Source organism: Schistocerca gregaria, chromosome 3 (genome assembly GCF_023897955.1).
Source record: "Schistocerca gregaria isolate iqSchGreg1 chromosome 3, iqSchGreg1.2, whole genome shotgun sequence".
NCBI lineage: Eukaryota > Metazoa > Arthropoda > Insecta > Orthoptera > Acrididae > Schistocerca > Schistocerca gregaria.
Window position 1 is genome coordinate 709,060,353 of NC_064922.1, and position 19,941 is coordinate 709,080,293.

At 39.4% G+C, this 19,941-nt stretch overlaps 1 protein-coding gene across 1 annotated transcript in view; it reads right to left on the reverse strand.

The window, feature by feature from the left end:
• The window catches only part of LOC126355995 (glycine receptor subunit alpha-2-like), a 651,703-nt gene that overhangs the window by 365,648 nt on the left and 266,114 nt on the right, over positions 1-19,941 (reverse strand). The window contains exon 3 of the mRNA XM_050006618.1: positions 16,958-17,046. Coding sequence (XP_049862575.1) covers positions 16,958-17,046 — 89 coding nt within the window. The remainder of the gene's footprint in view (positions 1-16,957; positions 17,047-19,941) is intronic.

Consider the following 19,941-nt stretch of genomic DNA (forward strand, 5'->3'; position numbering starts at 1 on the left):
ACTCCTTTTATGTCGTGAACGGTTCCAGATATCGAAACAAGGTTTTTGGAAAATAATAGTATGCTAAAGGCAATATGCTTTGGTATGTGATAAAGAGTGCTAAGCTTTGTATCTCTTGAAATACTGAATCAGGCTTAACTTTTTAAACATGGTAATATACTTTTCTGACGTTATCAGAAAAATCCAGGAAAGTCGGTTATCATCGTATGTTTCTTAATGATAAGGATAAAACTCTTCGCAAAAGAATCCGAAAAATATGTATATTGAAATTGAAAGGGAAGTCGGCCGGAATCGGCTATTGCGCTGTAAACACGCACCTGCCAGGCTCCGTCGTTGAATCGCGGCTTTCGACTGTTTATTAGTCTGTATTGTGGAATTAGCACTGACTGTCTCGTCTATAGGCAGGTCATTTCTGCTTCAAAATTCCTTGCTTGTAGACGTGTACACCAGTGAGTACAAATTAGACATGCTGATTCCATAAGGCGAATGATGTTACGAGATGTATTGCCAAGGTATGTGGAATCAGCCAGAGGCGTGTCATTCGCATCAGGCATCGACATAAATTCCACCCCCCTATCACTATATCAGGCACTCAGAGGACTTGATTTCTAAATCTGTACTGAATTTCGTTGCTTTGATCTGCATCATTTGGGAGGCTACGCTACGTTTATTCAGACGAAGCTACGTTTACGAATCACGGTAATGCAAATTTACGCAACATGCGCTACTGGGCAGATGAAAACCCACGGTGGCCTCGACAGGTACAATAACGACGAACGTGAAGCGTCAACCTAAAGTGTGGCATCATAGGTAAGTCCATTGTGGGAGCTTACTTCACATCACGAATGTTAAATGGAGATACGTATTCACACTCTCTTAGGAACAACCTATCTGTTCTTCTAGAAGAGGTATCACTGGATAAGTGGCAAGGTACGTGGTTCCAACACTGCGGTGCGCGGCGTAGCCGAGCGGCCTAGGCGCCTTGTCACGGACCACGCTCTTCCCCCCGTCGGAGGTTCGAGTTGCCACTCAGGCATGGGTATGTGTTTTGTCCTTAGTGTAAGTTAGTTTAAGTTAGATTAAGTAGTTTGTAAGTTTATGGACATTTGACCTCAGCAGTTTGGTCCCACAGGACCTTACCACAAATTTTCCAACACGGCGGCTGTTCACCTCGCTCTTCCCGTGTAGCAACGCTAACACTGAATGGAAAGGTTCCTACCGTTGTTTAGAACGGATTACTGCACTAAGGCTGTTAGTGAGGTCTCTTGACTTAACCGCTCATGATTTCTTTCTTTGTATGGGGGTCACTGAAAGATACAATCCATCACTAAGCCCTACTACGACATATGATATACGTTGTGGAAACGCCACAATATGCAAAGGCACATCATACACTGTAATTTAATCTGTTCATCTGTCTATCGAAAAGTGACTGCAGATATGCCTAACAGTCTATGGTATGCAATTTGAGCATACGTTTAAGCGTAAAACTCTCTTTCGTTAAGAAAAGTATTTATTTTATGGGTAGCATATCGTAGGTTATAGGAATAAAATGTTTAGTTTATTTAATGTATATTGAATCAAATTAAAATTATGAATAGTATTTATACACATTTGTCCGGCAGCAGGTCGTTTACTCTTAGAAACATTCAGGCGATTCACGAATTTTCTTTAATTCCGAGGAAGTTAATACAGTAGTTTTGTTTTTCTTTGAAGAGGGCTGTTCAACCTGTGGAAGTATGAATGACCAACATTCCAATTTCGGCTTTGGCAAGTTAGCTACAACGGGAAGGGTTTAAACGGAAAATTCCAAAACATGGAAATGTATATACATCTGAAATGGTATTCCTAATCCTCATCTGATGATCCACAAGATAGTATATATCGTAGTTCCACGTACAAAAGTCATAGCTGTCCTTTATGCATGTAGTATAGCAAAGGAGGTTTTATATTAGTAACCTAGGCCCGTCGTGCTGTATGCAACGAGGGAACCTCGCAGTAGAGCTCTACCTGCTCTAACTGGCAGTGTTTACACAGCAGTAATTTACTCTGTCCACATTTGCTTTCCAATTTTAGTACAGCTCTTGGATTCTTTCGCGAAGAGTTTCAACTCCAGTATACACAAGTATTATATCTCTTTACTCGCCTCTCCTAGGGTTCTCGGATGCAGTTAAAAAGTATCTCATTCCATTTAAAAATTATTATTACTAAAATATCTCGCTCTTTACAAGAGTTAAGGCACTTTATCAAATTTCTAAGTACATGTTCTTCAGAGTACTATCATTTGCCGAAAACCTTGTTTCAATCCCTGGAAATGTTCAAGAAGTAGAAAGGGAATGAAGTCCTACATGACTCACTCTGTGTAATGGTAGTACAGATATATAAACCAGTTTGTAAACAACAAAATGTTTTTTCAAGATAAGTTACAGATATACACCAAAACTGACTGTCTATGAATTGCTCATTAAAGCTGAAGAAATTAGACGAACGCAGAAAACTAAGGAGCAAATGGTAACTAGGTTCGATTCCCAGTATCCCCTTCGATTATTTTTTTTAGGTAAGTAGGTAGGAGACGAAGTCCATTTAGCCTTTTGATGTCGAACGAGGAACTACTTCAGTAAACAAGTAGCGGCATCATCACCATCCATCTATTGGCAATAACTGGTGAGAGATATGGTGACATGATGATCACCTGTCCCACGATTTTAGATCACTCCTCATGATGCCTTGGAGGTAGCAGTTGGAATACTAAAGCGTAATACATAAGCTGTGTTTATTTATTTTATAAAACTGCAGCAATTGAGGCAGTGGAATTGGAATATAGTGGTTTATGAAACGAGACAGAGAGAGCAAAATGGGAGTATTAGAATGACGAGTGTATGTTGAAAAACTGCAGAACCCAACACGCATTGTAAGCGTACAAATATAGTACAAATTCAATGTACCTGAACGTCTCTTTTCTACAGCGCAGCAACATCATTGGCGACGATGCCCTGTAGGTGTAGAATCACGAGATTGGAGTCTAGAGATCGTCTGGTGCGAAGGAGTGAATTATTCGCGTCAGAGCCATCACTCGAGTAGTACACGTATGTATGTGAGGAAAGTGGTCGTAGTTAAAATAATAATTTTGATGCTTAGGATTAATTTCGTATCTAAGGAGTTGTTATATAATTAAAAAGCGATCACACATCAAGGAGTCGGCAGTAATCAACTCATCTAAAACAGTGATGGATTAATGGCTGTAGTTGTAGTGTCAGGGCAATGATCATATTTTCCTAGATAATCAGTCATAGAACACTGTGGGAGAATAAACAGGTATTCGTCAGACGCTCATGGTCAGAGCTAGATATTAGCTCATGTTCCTAGGGAGAAAGTACACCTTCCAAAATGATTAATTATCAGTGTCCTATTCCTAGTTTCTCAATCAGACGGACTTTAGAAGTAATAATCATATGTAAGTCACTAAATAGTATCAGACGGCTGTTTTCGGCCTTTGTGAAAGGTGGATCTTATGTATATGAAAATTAAGGAAATAGTTATAGGAAAGATAAGCAGCTTTATGGATATCGAGTGCTCATACTGCAAGATACTATTAATCAAAGACGGGTGGCTAAAATGAGGACTATTTAGTAGAGCTATATAATCGAAAGAAACGTGAAATCAATGACAGAAACGGAATAAGAAATGGATGACGAAGTAGTACAGTGAGCAGATTTTGGCAGAACACTGGAAAACTGGAGCACCTGGAGTAGACGACGTTGTCTCAGAATTACCTAGCCATTTGGGAGAGCATAATCATGAGAGAGCTATTTCATCTACATGAAACGATGTACACAACGGTCGAAATACTTTCAGGCTTGTAGAGGAAAATATTAGTCGCAGTTCCAAGGAAGGCAAGTACTGACAAGTGTGTATATTATCGAACCATGAAGTTAATAATCCATGAAGTAAAATATAAAAATGAATTGGGACTATTTACAGATGACTGAAATGACAGATAGATGGATAATATGTAAGTCACATGTCTGAAACTCCACCTGTATTCTAATAAGGTAATTGTGTGTGTGATGCATTGCTAATTAAGAGATATACCTTTTTTTCCTTTCTTTGTTACCTTGTACTCCATAGAGATATTTCTTATGAAGTAGAATATTTCGGATTTGGTGTACACTGTAGAACATGAAGTACGTATGACTATGTTTACTGTGCTATTTTCTATACGAGTTCCTAATCTACAGATTTCGATTGTTTTTATCTTTCAAATAGTTTTCTTAATGTATCGTGTGAAACGGAATGCTTTTGCAGATGTTTTGCAAGAACTGTGGAACAAGACATTTGTCGTTAGTTGTGGGGTCGAACGTTGTGTGGCAGGCAGTCGCGGATGGTGCATGAGCGTGGCGGTACGGAAGCAAGTACTGTGTGTGGTACTGGTGTACGTTTAATGCGATATTAATAACGGACTTTCTTGTGTTAGACCGGTTTGAAATTTCACTTTATGATGGGTATTCTACACGTACGTTGTATTAAGCAAACGCTGTTGGTTTTTCCTAAATGATGGTTCTGGCAGTGACAATCCACCCGTGATCGCACGGTATTATCGTCGATTTAGAATTAGGCTTCATTACATAAACTGTGAATCTAATACCGCTCATTTTCTTGACTACGATATATGACGTTGTAACACTATCGACTTTTTGAGAGTCGAGAGACTTTGCACTAATGAATCAAAGAGTGAGATTTTTACAGCATGTAGTGTATAAGAATGTCGTCAGAAGACAATAACATTTGATTATGTGAAGTTTAATGTTTATTCGTAAATAACAAGTGTTCATGATATGTAAGTAACAATATTTATTTTTTATTTAACTATGTATAAATGTTTGTAAAGTTAAGTCACCAGCTCAGGGCTAAAGTTAAACATAGGTGAAAACCAGTAAGGATGTACCGACGTTCTGGTAGGACGGAAGAGGTGGTTATTTTTTGCTGCTAACGGAAGCAGGTAGGAGAGGGGAGAGGTGGAGCGAGGGAAAACAGGCGCAAGACACTGTGGAGGCACCTGACGAAAGCTAATGCGCACCGTAACCCGCGTTATTGCTTAAACAAGGCAAAACTGTAACTGTTTAAAAGAGGTGGGTGAAGGGAAAGTGCTAAGGTACAAGTCTACAACGCTTTAAAGGAGATATAATATTACGTCTGCAACGAGTATTGGTTCCTGGATGGGAAAGGTCTAAGGCATCCATTACTTATTACAGATACCCAGGAAAGCCAAACTCGTAATTTCGCTGGTATAAGTCGCATAATTCTACGCCACGAAGACAAGTAATAATCTCCGTGGCTGCTAATCGGTATGTGATTTCAAAGCGCCTAAATCTCCAGCAACTGTGTTCACGACGACAATATTGAAATTTACCATCCATAGTTTTGTATATGACTGTGTTGACAAGTTTGTGTGTATTTTATTCTATAATCATTTAATTGTTTTATTAAACGCAAAACGACTCATTTTACCTAAAATTTTCCTAGTAAGTGTCCTTTCCTAGACTTACGAGAAGGAAACCGAGAATCCATTGGTGTGAAACATTATTGCGCAACTCAGTGTTTTCTTTCAAAGTAAATTCAAATTATCACTCAAGTGCAGAAATTAAAGTACATGTGGAGTACTGTACATTACACTGAAAGTACGAAAAGTAAATAAAAATTCTACCCAGTGGGTGAACTTGGTCACTGGAACCTTCTGTCCCAGAAATTACATATGGCAACCATTTCAATAAATCTGAGAAAAAACAAGAATAAAATTTTTTGCAACCATTTAGATGCTTACAAAAGTATCGTGAAATATTTCTTGCGTATCATTCATGTTTTCAGAGTCAGTGTTTCTAATCTTACCTTAAGAAACGTAAGTAGTCATTATTGAAGTTCTGACGTTGTTTTCATGGAGCAAAACTTTCTAAGTGTGTGTGTGTGTGTGAGCTATTCTGAAAGCAGTCATTATTCAGCTATCTATGTGCATTAGCCTGTGCCTTCAGTGATAGAAATTATTAAAAGAGGAAAAGTTTTAATAATAACCAAAATATAGCAATGGTCAGATTTGATGAAGTTTCTGAATAACGTCAATCGATTTGTTATTTTAGCTGCCGACCGTGTTTTTCAGTATTTATATCACTCTGAAGAAGTAGTTTGACGGAATAGAAAAGCTGCAACCAAGACTGTACGATAACTTCACATTGGACGGAGCTTTATCCACTACGCGGCATCTGAGTTCACTAGCGGTTGTTACGGACGTAGTTGTGTTTAAGTGCTTCAATAATCGAAGCTAGAATAACATCTGAAGTACTAATGTAATTGCAGGAGTACAAACCGTGGGTGTTTTAAGCGGCTTTTAGAAAGTGACGGAACTTCACTTACATAGTCATACTACCCTTATAACATATGCTAAAACACTGACAGCCAATGTGGAAACTGTGAACTGTGATTTTAAGTAAGTGACTGTTTTCGCTGGAACAGTGTTATCGTGAACCATGAATATTAACTGTAGATGGTCTGTCTAAAATCGCTATTGGCCAATTATACCAAACAGAATGTTAGTTTAAACACGTCATGTGGACTGTGCCAAACGATCGTGTGTGAAAGTTGCATTTGAACTAATACGACCTTCAGAGATGCTGCATGATCAGTTACATTGTTGCAGCCTACGACAAATGGATCCTACGCAACTTACTACCACCGCCAACCGAAACAGGATGTAAGGAAAAGAGGATATATTAATGTCACGGCGTGACTGGATGAACTTGTAGGATTCGTATGAGCAACTTCAAATTGCTTCAAGCGCCGCTGCCACACCATGCGGACACAGAACAGAACCATTCCTCACTTCGAGAAACACAACTGTAACCACTTTAATTTATTTCTGCTAAATAACAGACTATGTCTTAAAAAGTTTCTCTCTGTAAAAGAAAGTAGTGTACTGCAAGGACTGTCCACCATCAGTGGTTGTTGACTCCACTACTAACAGTAGTTGTTGCCTTCATTTATTTATTTTTGCTTTTACTGTATTTGTACTAGTCGTTGCATGCGTTGTGTCTTTCGGAAGACTGTGCTTCGATGTGCGTATACAGTAGTTTAGACGGGAGAATTTATGTGTTGTACTGTGGAACGGGCCAGACATGTAAGTAGAGGTATCCGCCATTGAAGTTATTTATACCGAATCATTACAAAGAACGATCTGATTCGCCGTTCGTTCAAGTCAGCGTATTAGAGTTAACTTTGAATCTGACAGTTATCAAAGTACCACACTTGTCATATTTGCATTCGTTGATGTTTAGATACAAATTCATCTGGGTTTAACTATTACTGGTAAGCAAAATTACATCGTACTGTGTCATTATTTATCAAAATAGCTTCAGAGTGTTTCACTATTTTATACTATCAAAGGATTTTATTATCTGAATTTTAATAGGGTTGGGAAACTTCTCATATGGAGGTTTACTTTTGAAGTATCCGGAAGTCAAACGGGTTCCTCGGATTTATACAATATTAATTTACTTCATGCAGTAAATCACCAGGAACCGTTTTCTTCACATGTGTCACAGATTATTTCATAGTGTGTGCATATAGTTTTTGTCTACTCATGCTGTGCTTCCTCCTAAAAATCCTTGGGGAAGAAAGAGGCAGGAAACCTTGTAGCTAGTAAAATAGGAGTAATGCCACTGGTGGCACCCACGGTGTTCCAAACGAATTGTGGCCATCTAAACAATGGGATGGTAGGAGGAAATGGATAATAATGATGATATGAAGTTGTTTTACAATCACTCTTGGTTGTCTGTACAAAGCATCAATATTCTTTAACAAGCAACATTGCGTTGTCACAGTGGTTAGCACACTGGACTCGCATACCGGAGGATGACGGTTCGAAACCAAGTCCGGCCATCATGAAAGCGCGCAGCCGTCTTTCTTGACCATCTCTCCCTAATCAGATGGGAGCGAAGGCCATGCTGTTTGGTCGCCTCCCTCAAATCAGCTAACCAGCCAACCGACCAACCAAACAGAAAACACTTTATCAATACATTATCTAGCGGACAATTTCCCTAAAATGTTTCAGCTTTAATGAACTCACACATACATTAAAGTAAGATATTAACACTATCAAGCTCGAGAAACCTTTATTACTTCATAACTGAGTAGCATCATTGCAAGGCTGGCAATCGGATAAGAACTTTAAGTATATTAATCAAGAAAAGCACTATACTACACTTATTTATTTTACATGTAGTATACTGAGCCATTTTGGTAATTGGGGCGTTTTTTGACGTTAAAGACTCTCAGGATAATTAAATTTTTAATGAGCATTTCCGTCTTTGTGGACAATTTCCCTCACCTTAATGTAATTAAATATACACTCGACCTCTGTCTTCATAATTTACTTGTATTTGTTCCTTATCGATGTGATAAACGAAGAAATATTTTATTTTTAAACTATGAGAATTCGCTTTATTGTTCACGTGGATTTGGTCTTCAGGTGGTCATTGTCAGAATAAGACTGCAGTTAAGTTAAGTGGCAGCAAGTTATTATGATAATTAATACTGTCCTGCAGCTATTTGGACTTTAATCTGAAATGGATACAGGATCTATGTTATGGAACAGTATGTACAAGGACGTACTTTGTGAATCATCCTGAAATAGCAGATACATATACACCTCACAAAGCAGTAGTAGTATGGTAACTAGTATAACACGTGTAAATACGACTCTGAATTTAAATTTTACTTCATATTTCATTCGCTTTATTTTCATGAAGGTCAGTATAATTGCTGGAGTTACTAGCGTATTACTATCAATAAGTACTGGATACTTTAAAAGGAAATATGTGGAGTGCATACAATGAGTTTCAAATATCAGACAGCATTGATGCATGAAACGAACAGAAGAATTTGAAAAATGTTGAACAAATTCATTTGAGGCGTGAGAATTCAAAAATCTTCCATAGATGTAGATATCATTATGCACCAGTACAACGTACTAAGATGGGACACCAGAGCATTGTTATATTTTTCATTTTCTTATAATTTCTGTAGGTGGTATCTCATATATACACTAAAAAAAATTTTAACAATCAACTATTATCTCCTATCTAGCTAACACCGGAAAATATACGACCAAAGATAAAATAATGCTTGAACACATGAACTACGTAGTCCCAGGATGTAATAAGAGCCTCCAACAGAAGGCATGTATTAGAAATCAAGCAATGAAATCGGCTCACAGATCGAAAGTAGACATTAATTAAATAAAACAGCAACAAAAATACATTAAACTTACGATTTCGTGTACAATGTCCTCTGGATAACTAATTGGATCACTATAGACCTCTACTGTCAAATAGTTATTGCAATTAACTGATACCTTATATTAAGAAATGGTTAATTAGGTGTGAGTGAATAAATAATTTTATGTAGATATGACATGACGATTATGCCACCAAACTATGTTAAGAGTGAATGTTTCTTTATGAATGCTTAGTGAATTTATAAAACAGAGATAGACAAGACGAGTGATTAGAAGGTCTTTCGAGCTCATGCAAGGAATTAATATCTTTGCAAAATAGGATGCAAAGAGCAATGAAAAATATTTTAATGCAGAATGTATGGTAAAACTAAACTTTCAAAATGATTCTTGGTTTTGATAGTAAAGCGATAATCAGAAAATAATGTTCTCGACTATTCTGAGTAGATGATATGGCGGGTTAAAAAGAGGGCGAATCCACTGGCACCTGTAAATAACATTCTCTCTTAGAATAAACATGGGTCACACAGACTACTTCGACAAATAAGGCAGTAATTTCTGTATGCAATCAATCAACTGATTTGGCGTGACTCACTACTACTTCCTCTCCTGTGTAAACCTCTTCGTCTCAGAGTAGAACTTGCAATCTACGTTCTCAATCAGGTTTTAGGTGTATTAAAATATATGTGTTACCCAACAGTTTTCACTCTCTACAGTTCTTTCTAGTACCATGGAGGTTATTACCTGATATCTTAACACATCTTAACATTCTGTCTCTTCACCTTCTTAGTGTTTTCCGCAAGTTCCTTTCTTCTCCGATTATGCGGTGATCCTCCTCATACCTTATCTTTGTAGTCCACCCACTTTTCAACATTCTCCTGTAATACCACATCTGAAATACTTCAATAGCCTTCTCTTCTGTTTTTGCAAGCGTTATTGTTTAAGGACCACGCATATTCTCAGAAATTTCCTTCTCAGATCTAGACCACTGTATGGTACCGGTAGACTTCTCTTGTCCGGGAGCACCTCTTTGACAGAGCTAGCTAGTCTGCTTCGCATGTTCTCAATGCTTCTCCCGTCACGGCTAATCTTGCTGCCAAGGAGAAAGAGATCTTTAATTTCGTCAACTTCGTGATCAGTATTCCTGTTAAGTGTCTCCCAGTTATCATTTCTGCTACATCTCATTAAATTTGTCTTTCTCCGGTTTACTCTCATTTCATATTCTACACTCATTAGACTGTTCTTTCCATCCGGAATATGCTGTAATTCTTCTTCGCATACAACGGCGATAGCAACGTCATCACTGAATCTTATCATTCATAACCTATTATCCTGAGTTTTAATTCCTCAGTAACATTCACTGTTAAAAATAGTGGATATTAGATCTTTCATTCGAAATAAATAAACAATGTAACAGATATATGCAACTTAACATCTACTGCAAACTAATGAGACACTTAATGAAGATTATCACATGAAGTAGTCTTTCGTAATAGTTTTATGTGTCAGATTGGGATGAGAGTTTAATATCGAGATTTGTTGCCGAGACATAGAGGTAGTGCATGCGTGCACGCGCGCACGCATGCGCGCTTGTGTGTGTGTGAGTGTGTGTGTGTGTGTGTGTGTGTGTGGGTGGGTGGGTGGGTGGGTGTTGGGTGCGTGAGTGTGTGTGTGTGTGTGTGTGTGTGTGTGTGTGTGTGTAAGAGGGGGGGTGGAGAGAGACAGACAGAGAGAGAGTCCGATAGCAATTTCCGATATCGCGCACTGACCTGTATTTACGTGCCGAGTATGGTCCTACCGGCAGAGTAGCACTCTCCGGATTAACTTTCCTATATCGCACGGCGTTAGTAAATAGTTGTGACCGAAGTACATAATTTTGCGGGCTACAGCTACCTTAAGTGACGTATCTCCCCACGCGAATTATTACCCTATCGAGAAATGGAAATTTCTTAGGCGACACCAGCACAGTAGCTGCTTATAATATTTACATACGTGCTTCATAGTGTAATGAACGAGTGCCATTTATCGACGAGAAATTAAATGCCTGCTTTGATTCACCGGTAACATAATGGTGCTCCTTCCGGAGATGTTTGCTTTTCCTATCAATAGGATGCGTTCTAAGTCAATTAATCTTCGGTATTAACAAAAATTGCACTGTTTCGTATGAGCAGAACTATTTTGCGATGGATCAATGCTGTCTACAAGACAGTAGGAACTATTGTAGACCATTGCGTTTAGTCTCCAGGTTTCAGTAGGAGATAATCTTAACTTGTTCAAATAAGTTATGGGAATGCAGTCGAGTACGTCGTCGACAAGCGTCATTATTGGCACAGGGGAACACCCTGCCAATTTCAAGGTATAACTGCAGCAATAAACGCTGTATAAGGGAATTTAAGACGCCGGTTTTCGGACAAACTCTAATAGCCCTCACAAACTAAAGATGATGAACGTTAGAAGTTATCAGTAGCCTTAACTCTGCCTCTATTTATAAGTTTAATTAGTAGTTTAATTTCAACAGCTTCATTGGTAACATTATCTCCACAGCTGGAAGTACATGCTAGAATCTCCGTGTTCTTGTATTTCATCGGATGTCCGGTGCAAAGATAATGTTCTGGTGTTGCGGATTTGCTCGTCTGTTTGATGTTTATGCTTATAATACTGGTCCTTCTTATTCCTGATAGTCAGACCAATATATGACGTTCCAGAACTGCCACGACTATGGTAGATGTCCGGTTAACTCACAACAAGATCATCCTTTACGTAATTTAAAAGGATCCTGATCTTCTCATCACATCTTATGCTGACTCAGCATATTACAGGATCGATGCTGACCACAAAAAAAGTTTTGAGAGAAAAACTAACAGCCTCCTGAAGAAACGTTCCTTGCCTCAGCAGACTATTAAAGGTCTTAATTCTTACTACGTTGTTTCTCTGGTTTGTGTGGCACCCCTAACGTCTATAAGGAAGGGGCCGCTCTTCGTTCCATTGTAACACTGGTGTTTCGACATATCGCGTAGCAAAACACCTTGCTACTCTGTTGAGCACTGTAGTAGATCGGTGTGACCACCACATTAAGAATTCGGCTGATTTCTCACATCGATTAGTGGGATCGTGTTTTAATGACTAATATTCTTTTAAGTTTTGACGTAGTGTCTCTGTTCAGTCGAGCTCCTCTGTCTGATTCATTACAGTTGATTGAGATTAGGTTTGGGGCTGAATTAACGAAAAAATTTCTACATGTTTTGTTTCTACTTACTTTTTATTAAGCGGCCTGTACTACGAGCAGCAAATGGGAATGGGATTTGAAGTCAGTTTGTCACCTGTTATTACCAACTTCGAGGGACTGTCTTGGAGTGGGCGGCTTCGAATCATGTGTGTTAGTTTTTCTTTCTTTCGGATATGCAGACTATACTTTTGTTGTTTGGCCTCAACCAACCCGAATGGTTTACGATGATGGCGCAATAGGATGACTTTATCCGTTCCCTGAAGTGTTATGTGTTGGTAAGGAGAAAGATGATGATCTGTTGGGACATGCCTTTTATAGCAAGCCACTGAAACTGGCTTGTAAGAGCAGGCTGATAGTTAGCATCATGCGGCTCAACGTATTTTGTACTTAGGTTTACAGGGAAAATGTCATCTCGGACGCTGAGAGTTTGCCAGATGAGTTAGCCCATCTCGAAGTCATCTTTCAACACTATGGCTACAACGCAGGACTGATCAGACGTACCTTGTGCTGTGGACCACTTTGCACGGTGTGAATGGCGACAGTAGCTAACAGCACCACATTTACAGCCTTTTCCATTAGCAGGAAGTTTTCCGAACAGTATTGATCGTATTTTGCGATATTATGATGTGAACCATCTAAGATCAGGTTCTGTAAAGGATCAGGTTCCACAAACGACCATCTTCGTTTGCGTAAGGGTGGTTTCTACCGTATTCATTGCAGTTCTGATATGTCATCTATCAGTGCTGTGGAGGACCGGTATACTGAACATAAGCGTCACACACACAAATGCCGAGCAAATCCGCCACTGCAGAACATTTTCTTGGCACCGTTCGTCCTACGGAATAAATCAACAAGAAGATTCTCTGACATCTGTCATCTCTTGTTTATGATGACGCCAGAGTTTACAATGCATGTATGTGTTATCTTCACGAAGTGTCTCTGATAACCGAAGTGTTAAATTCCCCTGCACATCGATTACTTGCTGCGGTTGTGCTTTAGAATTGTAGGGTGTGCATTAGCCGAAATAATGGCGATTATCGACGAAGTTATACGGGGGTAACCTGGTTAGTTAGTTAAATGTAATATACGTCGGGAGAAACTCGGGTCTCACAAATTCCAACTTGTCTTGACGTTACCTACATGGATCTGCTATCTTAACAATACAGTAAAGAACAGCCTGGTGAAGCCGGAACTTATTTCAAGTCGCGTTTAATAACACCAGGAAGGCTACTCCACTTAACTTTACTGTAATATAGATATATTACCACTACCAGCATTCTCACATGTCCCCAATTAATACTCCGGAACAGAGAGGTATGAGATGTAAATCATTATAAGGTGCGTAACCTGACAATCATGAACTTCTTGCCACCACCTCCTCCCTAAAATAGCGATAATAAAACTGTCATCCTACTTGAACTTCTGAGACTGCTTCATCTAGGTCAGTAGAAACTTCTGTGTCGTCAACAACTGCAGGTAAAGAGACCGTTTGATTTGTAGGTAACTTGTAGATGACGCACAAACGTTAAGTAGGATAAATATTTCGGCTTCGTAACCGAAACTTTTTGCGAATCTTAACAAAACTGATCAACTGCTTCACCTAGGTCACTAGAAACTTCACTGTTGTCAGCAACTGCAGGTAAAGAGACCGTTTGATTTGTAGGTAACTTGTAGATGACGCACAAACGTTAAGTAAGATAAATATTTCGGCTTCGTAACCGAAACTTTTTGCGAATCTTAACAAAACTGATCATCTGCAGCCTAAGTATAAATTCAAAATTATAAAAGAATTATTTGAATATATTTTACTACAATACTAAGAAATAGTTGTTAACCCTAGGACGCCCAAGCCCTCTCTCTAACGTGGATGCCTAAGGGGGGCCGGGGGGCGGGTGTTCGGCGAGCCCACAGGTATTAAATAGGTTTACTGACGAACAATTACAACTTTCAAAATGGTTTATGTATTTTAACTAAGGCATCGGTTTATAAATATTGTTAATTGTATAAATATCGGATTGAGTGAATAAAACATTGACATATTACTATACAAAATACAGATGTGTACATATACAATAGACTACTCTGAGTCTTCAACTTCAAGGCAAGAGAAACACTTCAAAAATTTTTCTGAATGTTTGTTGCACACATGTTTATGACACTGTCCACAATACTGTTTTGGTTTACTTAGATTGTTGTACTTCTGCTTCTTTGTTTTAACATCTGTTACACAAATATGGACCGACCTTTCCCTGCAGGGGGCTGAGGTGCTTCTGTCATCACTTCTTTGATTTTCTTTCTTAGAATAGCCTCCATTGATTGAACAATTTGTTTAGATAACCCTCTTGCATTTGCATTTCTTTCTTCCACCTGCAATTTCACTAGATCTATCCCAGCTTGCAGAAGATAAAGTTTCCGATTGTTGTGTTTGTTTTCATTCCATATTGGGTGTTGCCGGAAGAGTATGGTGGTTGCATTGATAGCACAAATGTCGATTAGAGAGTAAAATACAGACAGAGTCCCTCTCTTTGTTCCCCTCCTGCAGGTGTACATACGCGCCATTTGACCAATGGTATCAGTTCCACCTTTAGTGGAATTAAAATATGCATTTATCTCGGTTTTATTCTTCTCTCATCCGACCGTGTCTTTATCTTGGTGCATTGTTAACAACAATAGTAAGTTTTACTTGGTTTCGTTTTTGCTATGTAGGACTCCAAAGTTACTGGACGCCCACCTTTTGATGGGTCTGTGTACAAGAACATTGATGAATATAGCTCTCGATTCGACATGTTCTTCATTATGTCTAGAATATGCTTCATGTTTGACTGGAGAGTTCCTACGGTAGTAACTTTGTAGTCTTGGTATAACTCTTCCGCCAAATTCAACGATGTGTAGCATCGGTCAGTAGTAATATTTCGACCAGTATTTTTCACAGGTGCTACCAGACGTTTAGCGACAGCTGCTGGACCCGTTCTTCTTTCGACAAATTCTGAACATTACCTGCATAGGGTTCCATATTCAAGACGTGTCTCTCAACTGCATCGGATATCATGAGTATAAGGATGCCGTAATTGCTCGGTATACCCTCCACAAATACTTTGAAGGGGCAGCGTCATCGAAACAAGCTCAGCATCTTATCAATGGTGAGGTGGACCTCTGGTTTACACAGTAGTGGAAACCTATCAATGACTTTGTTGAAAACATCACGGATTGCTATGAACTTGTCTGCTTCCCATCTTAGCTGGCGGGTACTATTGTCATCAAACCTTATGATTGCAATAAGGTCCTTGAAACGTTCTCTTGCCATAATACCCTTGTCAACTGGCCGATCCATTAGGTCTGACCAAAGATCGTGTACACTGACAGAATTGTCCTTATTTGCCCCCATAATTATCAGGATGTCTATAAAGGCATAAAATGCTTTCTCATTAGTCAAAGTAACAGTTCACCTGATTGCCTCTTCATTTGTATGTTTTACTATAACATCCATGATGTTGGGCGTAAGAAGTAACTTCAAGGCATCTCCAGGTGAATGGCAAACACCAGCTGTAGTTACTCCTGCCTGCTCTCTTACTATATTAGCAAAGGACCTCCGAGGAATTCTCGGCTGTGTGGTTATGTACCTTTTCCACATTTGACCACAATAACATCCTGAGGTCACTGCCTGAAGATGCGCTAGATTCATCTTCTCTAACATCCACATCACTTTCCCGATCTGAATCATACTCCATAACACCATCCTCATATTCACTTTCACTCCCCGAGTCAGAATCTTCACCTAAAATTTCATTCAGAACTCTTCCTGAAGACAAGTCACGTATTCTTTTAGTCATTTCTAAGTCTGGGTGTGAACTGTAGGGAACTGCAATAACTCACTGCAAGTTTACAAGATAAATAACACCAGACTGACATCAACAATCACTTCCTCTGAATGTAAACCGATTGTTGTGAATATCGAGAATACCAACCAACATGAAACTAACTGGCATTGTTGTAGAGATTAGAAATACGAAAATCCTACTGAGGGAAATTTTTCCATAGCATGGATGCCTAAGGATGGGGGAGGGATTTGTTGGACTTCAGAATCATCCAATATTGAGGAATTTAGTCACTCTATCGAAAAGAAAAATGCAAAAGCTGAAGATTCTCCTAAGCAACAGAGAAAGGTAATGTAGCGGTTACTGACTTTCACATGTTACATTAATGTTACATTAACTGATGCAGATGATGGTGTTAGAGGACAATCTTCTGTATGGCTACACGTCATCAACAGTTTACTTCAAAAGAAACAGATTTGTATTAATGAGCTTTATACTGCTCATTACACGTGAAAATATAATGGATCATTGATTACTACTGGAGGAATAACTTCTTAATGTTGGTTCTACTACAGTGACATGATTTATCTCGAAATATAAGATAAAAATGGCTTCTAGAACTTTCAAACTACTCACTTAGGTGGTTGGTGGGGGTGGCGCGACGATCATAGGCACTCGTAAGAAGTCCATCCAGGATCTGAAGTTGGTCCATTCTAGCGCACAATCTAACAACAAAAGAAGTGGGACATTAAATATTACAGCTGCAAAGTTGTGACTAACAAATGAGAAACAAATTTAAATCCTGAACACACTTTTGATAAACATATACACTCCTGGAAATGGAAAAAAGAACACATTGACACCGGTGTGTCAGACCCACCATACTCGCTCCGGACACTGCGAGAGGGCTGTACAAGGAATGATCACACGCACCGCACAGCGGACACACAAGGAACCACGGTGTTGGCCGTCGAATGGCGCTAGCTGCGCAGCATTTGAGCACCGCCGCCGTCAGTGTCAACCAGTTTGCCGTGGCATACGGAGCTCCATCGCAGTCTTTAACACTGGTAGCATGCCGCGACAGCGTGGAGGTGAACCGTATGTGCAGTTGACGGACTTTGAGCGAGGGCGTATAGTGGGCATGCGGGAGGCCGGGTGGACGTACCTCCGAATTGCTCAACACGTGGGGCGTGAGGTCTCCGCAGTACATCGATGTTGTCGCCAGTGGTCGGCGGAAGATGCACGTGCCCGTCGACCTGGGACCGGACCGCAGCGACGCACGGATGCACGCCAAGACCGTAGGATCCTACGCAGTGCCGTAGGGGACCGCACCGCCACTTCCCAGAAAATTAGGGACACTGTTGCTCCTGGGGTATCGGCGAGGACCATTCGCAACCGTCTCCATGAAGCTGGGCTACGGTCCCGCACACCGTTAGGCCGTCTTCCGCTCACACCCCAACATCGTGCAGCCCGCCTCCAGTGGTGTCGCGACAGGCGTGAATGGAGGGACGAATGGAGACGCGTCGTCTTCAGCAATGAGAGTCGCTTCTGCCTTGGTGCCAATGATGGTCGTATGCGTCTCTACGATCGTCTCCATGGGAGAATAGCAGCCTGCATTGCTGCGAAAGGTGGATATACACTGTACTAGTGCCGACATTGTGCATGCTCTGTTGCCTGTGTCTATGTGCCTGTGGTTCTGTCAATGTGATCATGTGATGTATCTGACCCCAGGAATGTGTCAATAAAGTTTCCTCTTTCTGGGACAATGAATTCAAGGTGTTCTTATTTCAATTTCCAGGAGAGTATTTTCGAGTGCATAACTATGGGAAAACGCGAGAGAGGCTTATCTTATTTGTGTTTTTAATCGGAAGCAAAACCTTGTACATTCATCATAAACGGATTATTGATACTCTGTACTTCGAATTTTGTAAATTAAAAGGATACCATGTGTATAAAACGGAATCTCCATACCTATATGCCTATTAAATTCAATAATCATTTATCATACCTCGTGATGTACCTTTATTATTTCCCAAGCTGGTTTTGGATGCAACGTTAAATACCATTAAATTCCAGATATATTGAGTTGGCGAGCGACAACGTTGTACATGCATTCCTATTAGTTAATTATTGAAGCTACTTGAAATGACAATGTATCAAATCCAGTTTAGATTCTTATACAACTGCACATTATTACCAGCAATAAACTTGGCTAAATGAGTTTTGAATTTTTATGTAGATAAGGCAGTGTCCTAACTGAGAGACTGACCTGACTGACTTACTCATCTGTAGTCACCCCAAACCGCTTAGAATGGAAACTTGAAACTTGATAAATGTGAGTATTTTGTACTGTGGGCGTTTTTTAAGATGAGATTTTTCGAAATCCCAACTTTAAGGGGGTGAATAATGGATCAATTGGTTTCTTGAAAAATGTTGCTTTTAATACAATTTTCAAGTTAGACCCACAAAGATTATTATTTTGTTTCTCGGTCACAAATAAAAAAATACGTGTTTCAGCATTTTTAGAAATTTAACCCCATGGGGGTGAAATAGAGGGTGAGGGTGGTGTAGAGTGCAAAACCTTTTTTTGAATAGAAATCCTTATTAAAAAACAACTGAAGTATTTTTAAAGCTACGTCTATGGACACTGGTATTTGAGTTATCAGTCTCAAATAAAAACAAGCGTGTTCCAATGTTTCTGGAAACTGAACCACTAAGGGGGTGAGCTTGCTAATGACTTTCATAAGGAAATATTCTATTATCAAAGCATTTTTAAAGGTAAGTACATGAATATATTTGATTTCCCAATTAGAAATAAACGAACAAGTGTTTCACTGTTTTTGGAAATTCGATCCTCGAAGGTGCTGAAATAGGGGTGGAACATTTTATGAAAACTTTCGGTTGTGAAAGGATTTTTAAAGCTATATCTTTGAAAATTCATGTTTGCTTTCTCAGTTACAAAAGAAAATATACGTGTTTCACTGTTTTTGGAAATTTAGCCCCTAATGTGGTGAAATAGGGTCAGACTAGTACATGGACTCCTCATCAGTCAGATCAAACCACAAAGGAAAGAAACTTGGAGTTGGGAGAGGATATGGATCTTATGCTTTAGGCATCCCTTAGGAAAGGAATTGTCTGAAATAGGGAGTGAAAGGGTTTAGGAAAATATGTCGCTATTAACGGAATGTTGAAGCTAAAACTATGAAAAATGGTATTCGGTTTCCCAGTCCGCAATATAGAAATGGGTGTTTTAGGATTTTTGGGAATGCAGCCATTAAGGCGGTAAAACAGTGGGTGAAAATTATTGTTGAAAGTAAATAATTACTAATGAACTACTAGAGGATTTTTAGGCTACATCTATGAAAACTGGTAACTGACTTCACGGTTAGAAATTTAAAAAAAACATGTTTTTGAGTTGTGAGTTAACGAGCATTTTACTCTTATTTAAATACATGGCCGAAAGAGTCCGCTTTCAGGAATTGTGAAACGAACCCTGTCGTCCAAGATCGCGTGCCACAAAGGGCGCTGATTCACCACCAGACGGGGAAAGTCACATGAGTCTATGTCTATTGAGGCCTAAGCGCTATAGTGTGCGAGTGAGACAGACGAGAACGTACGTT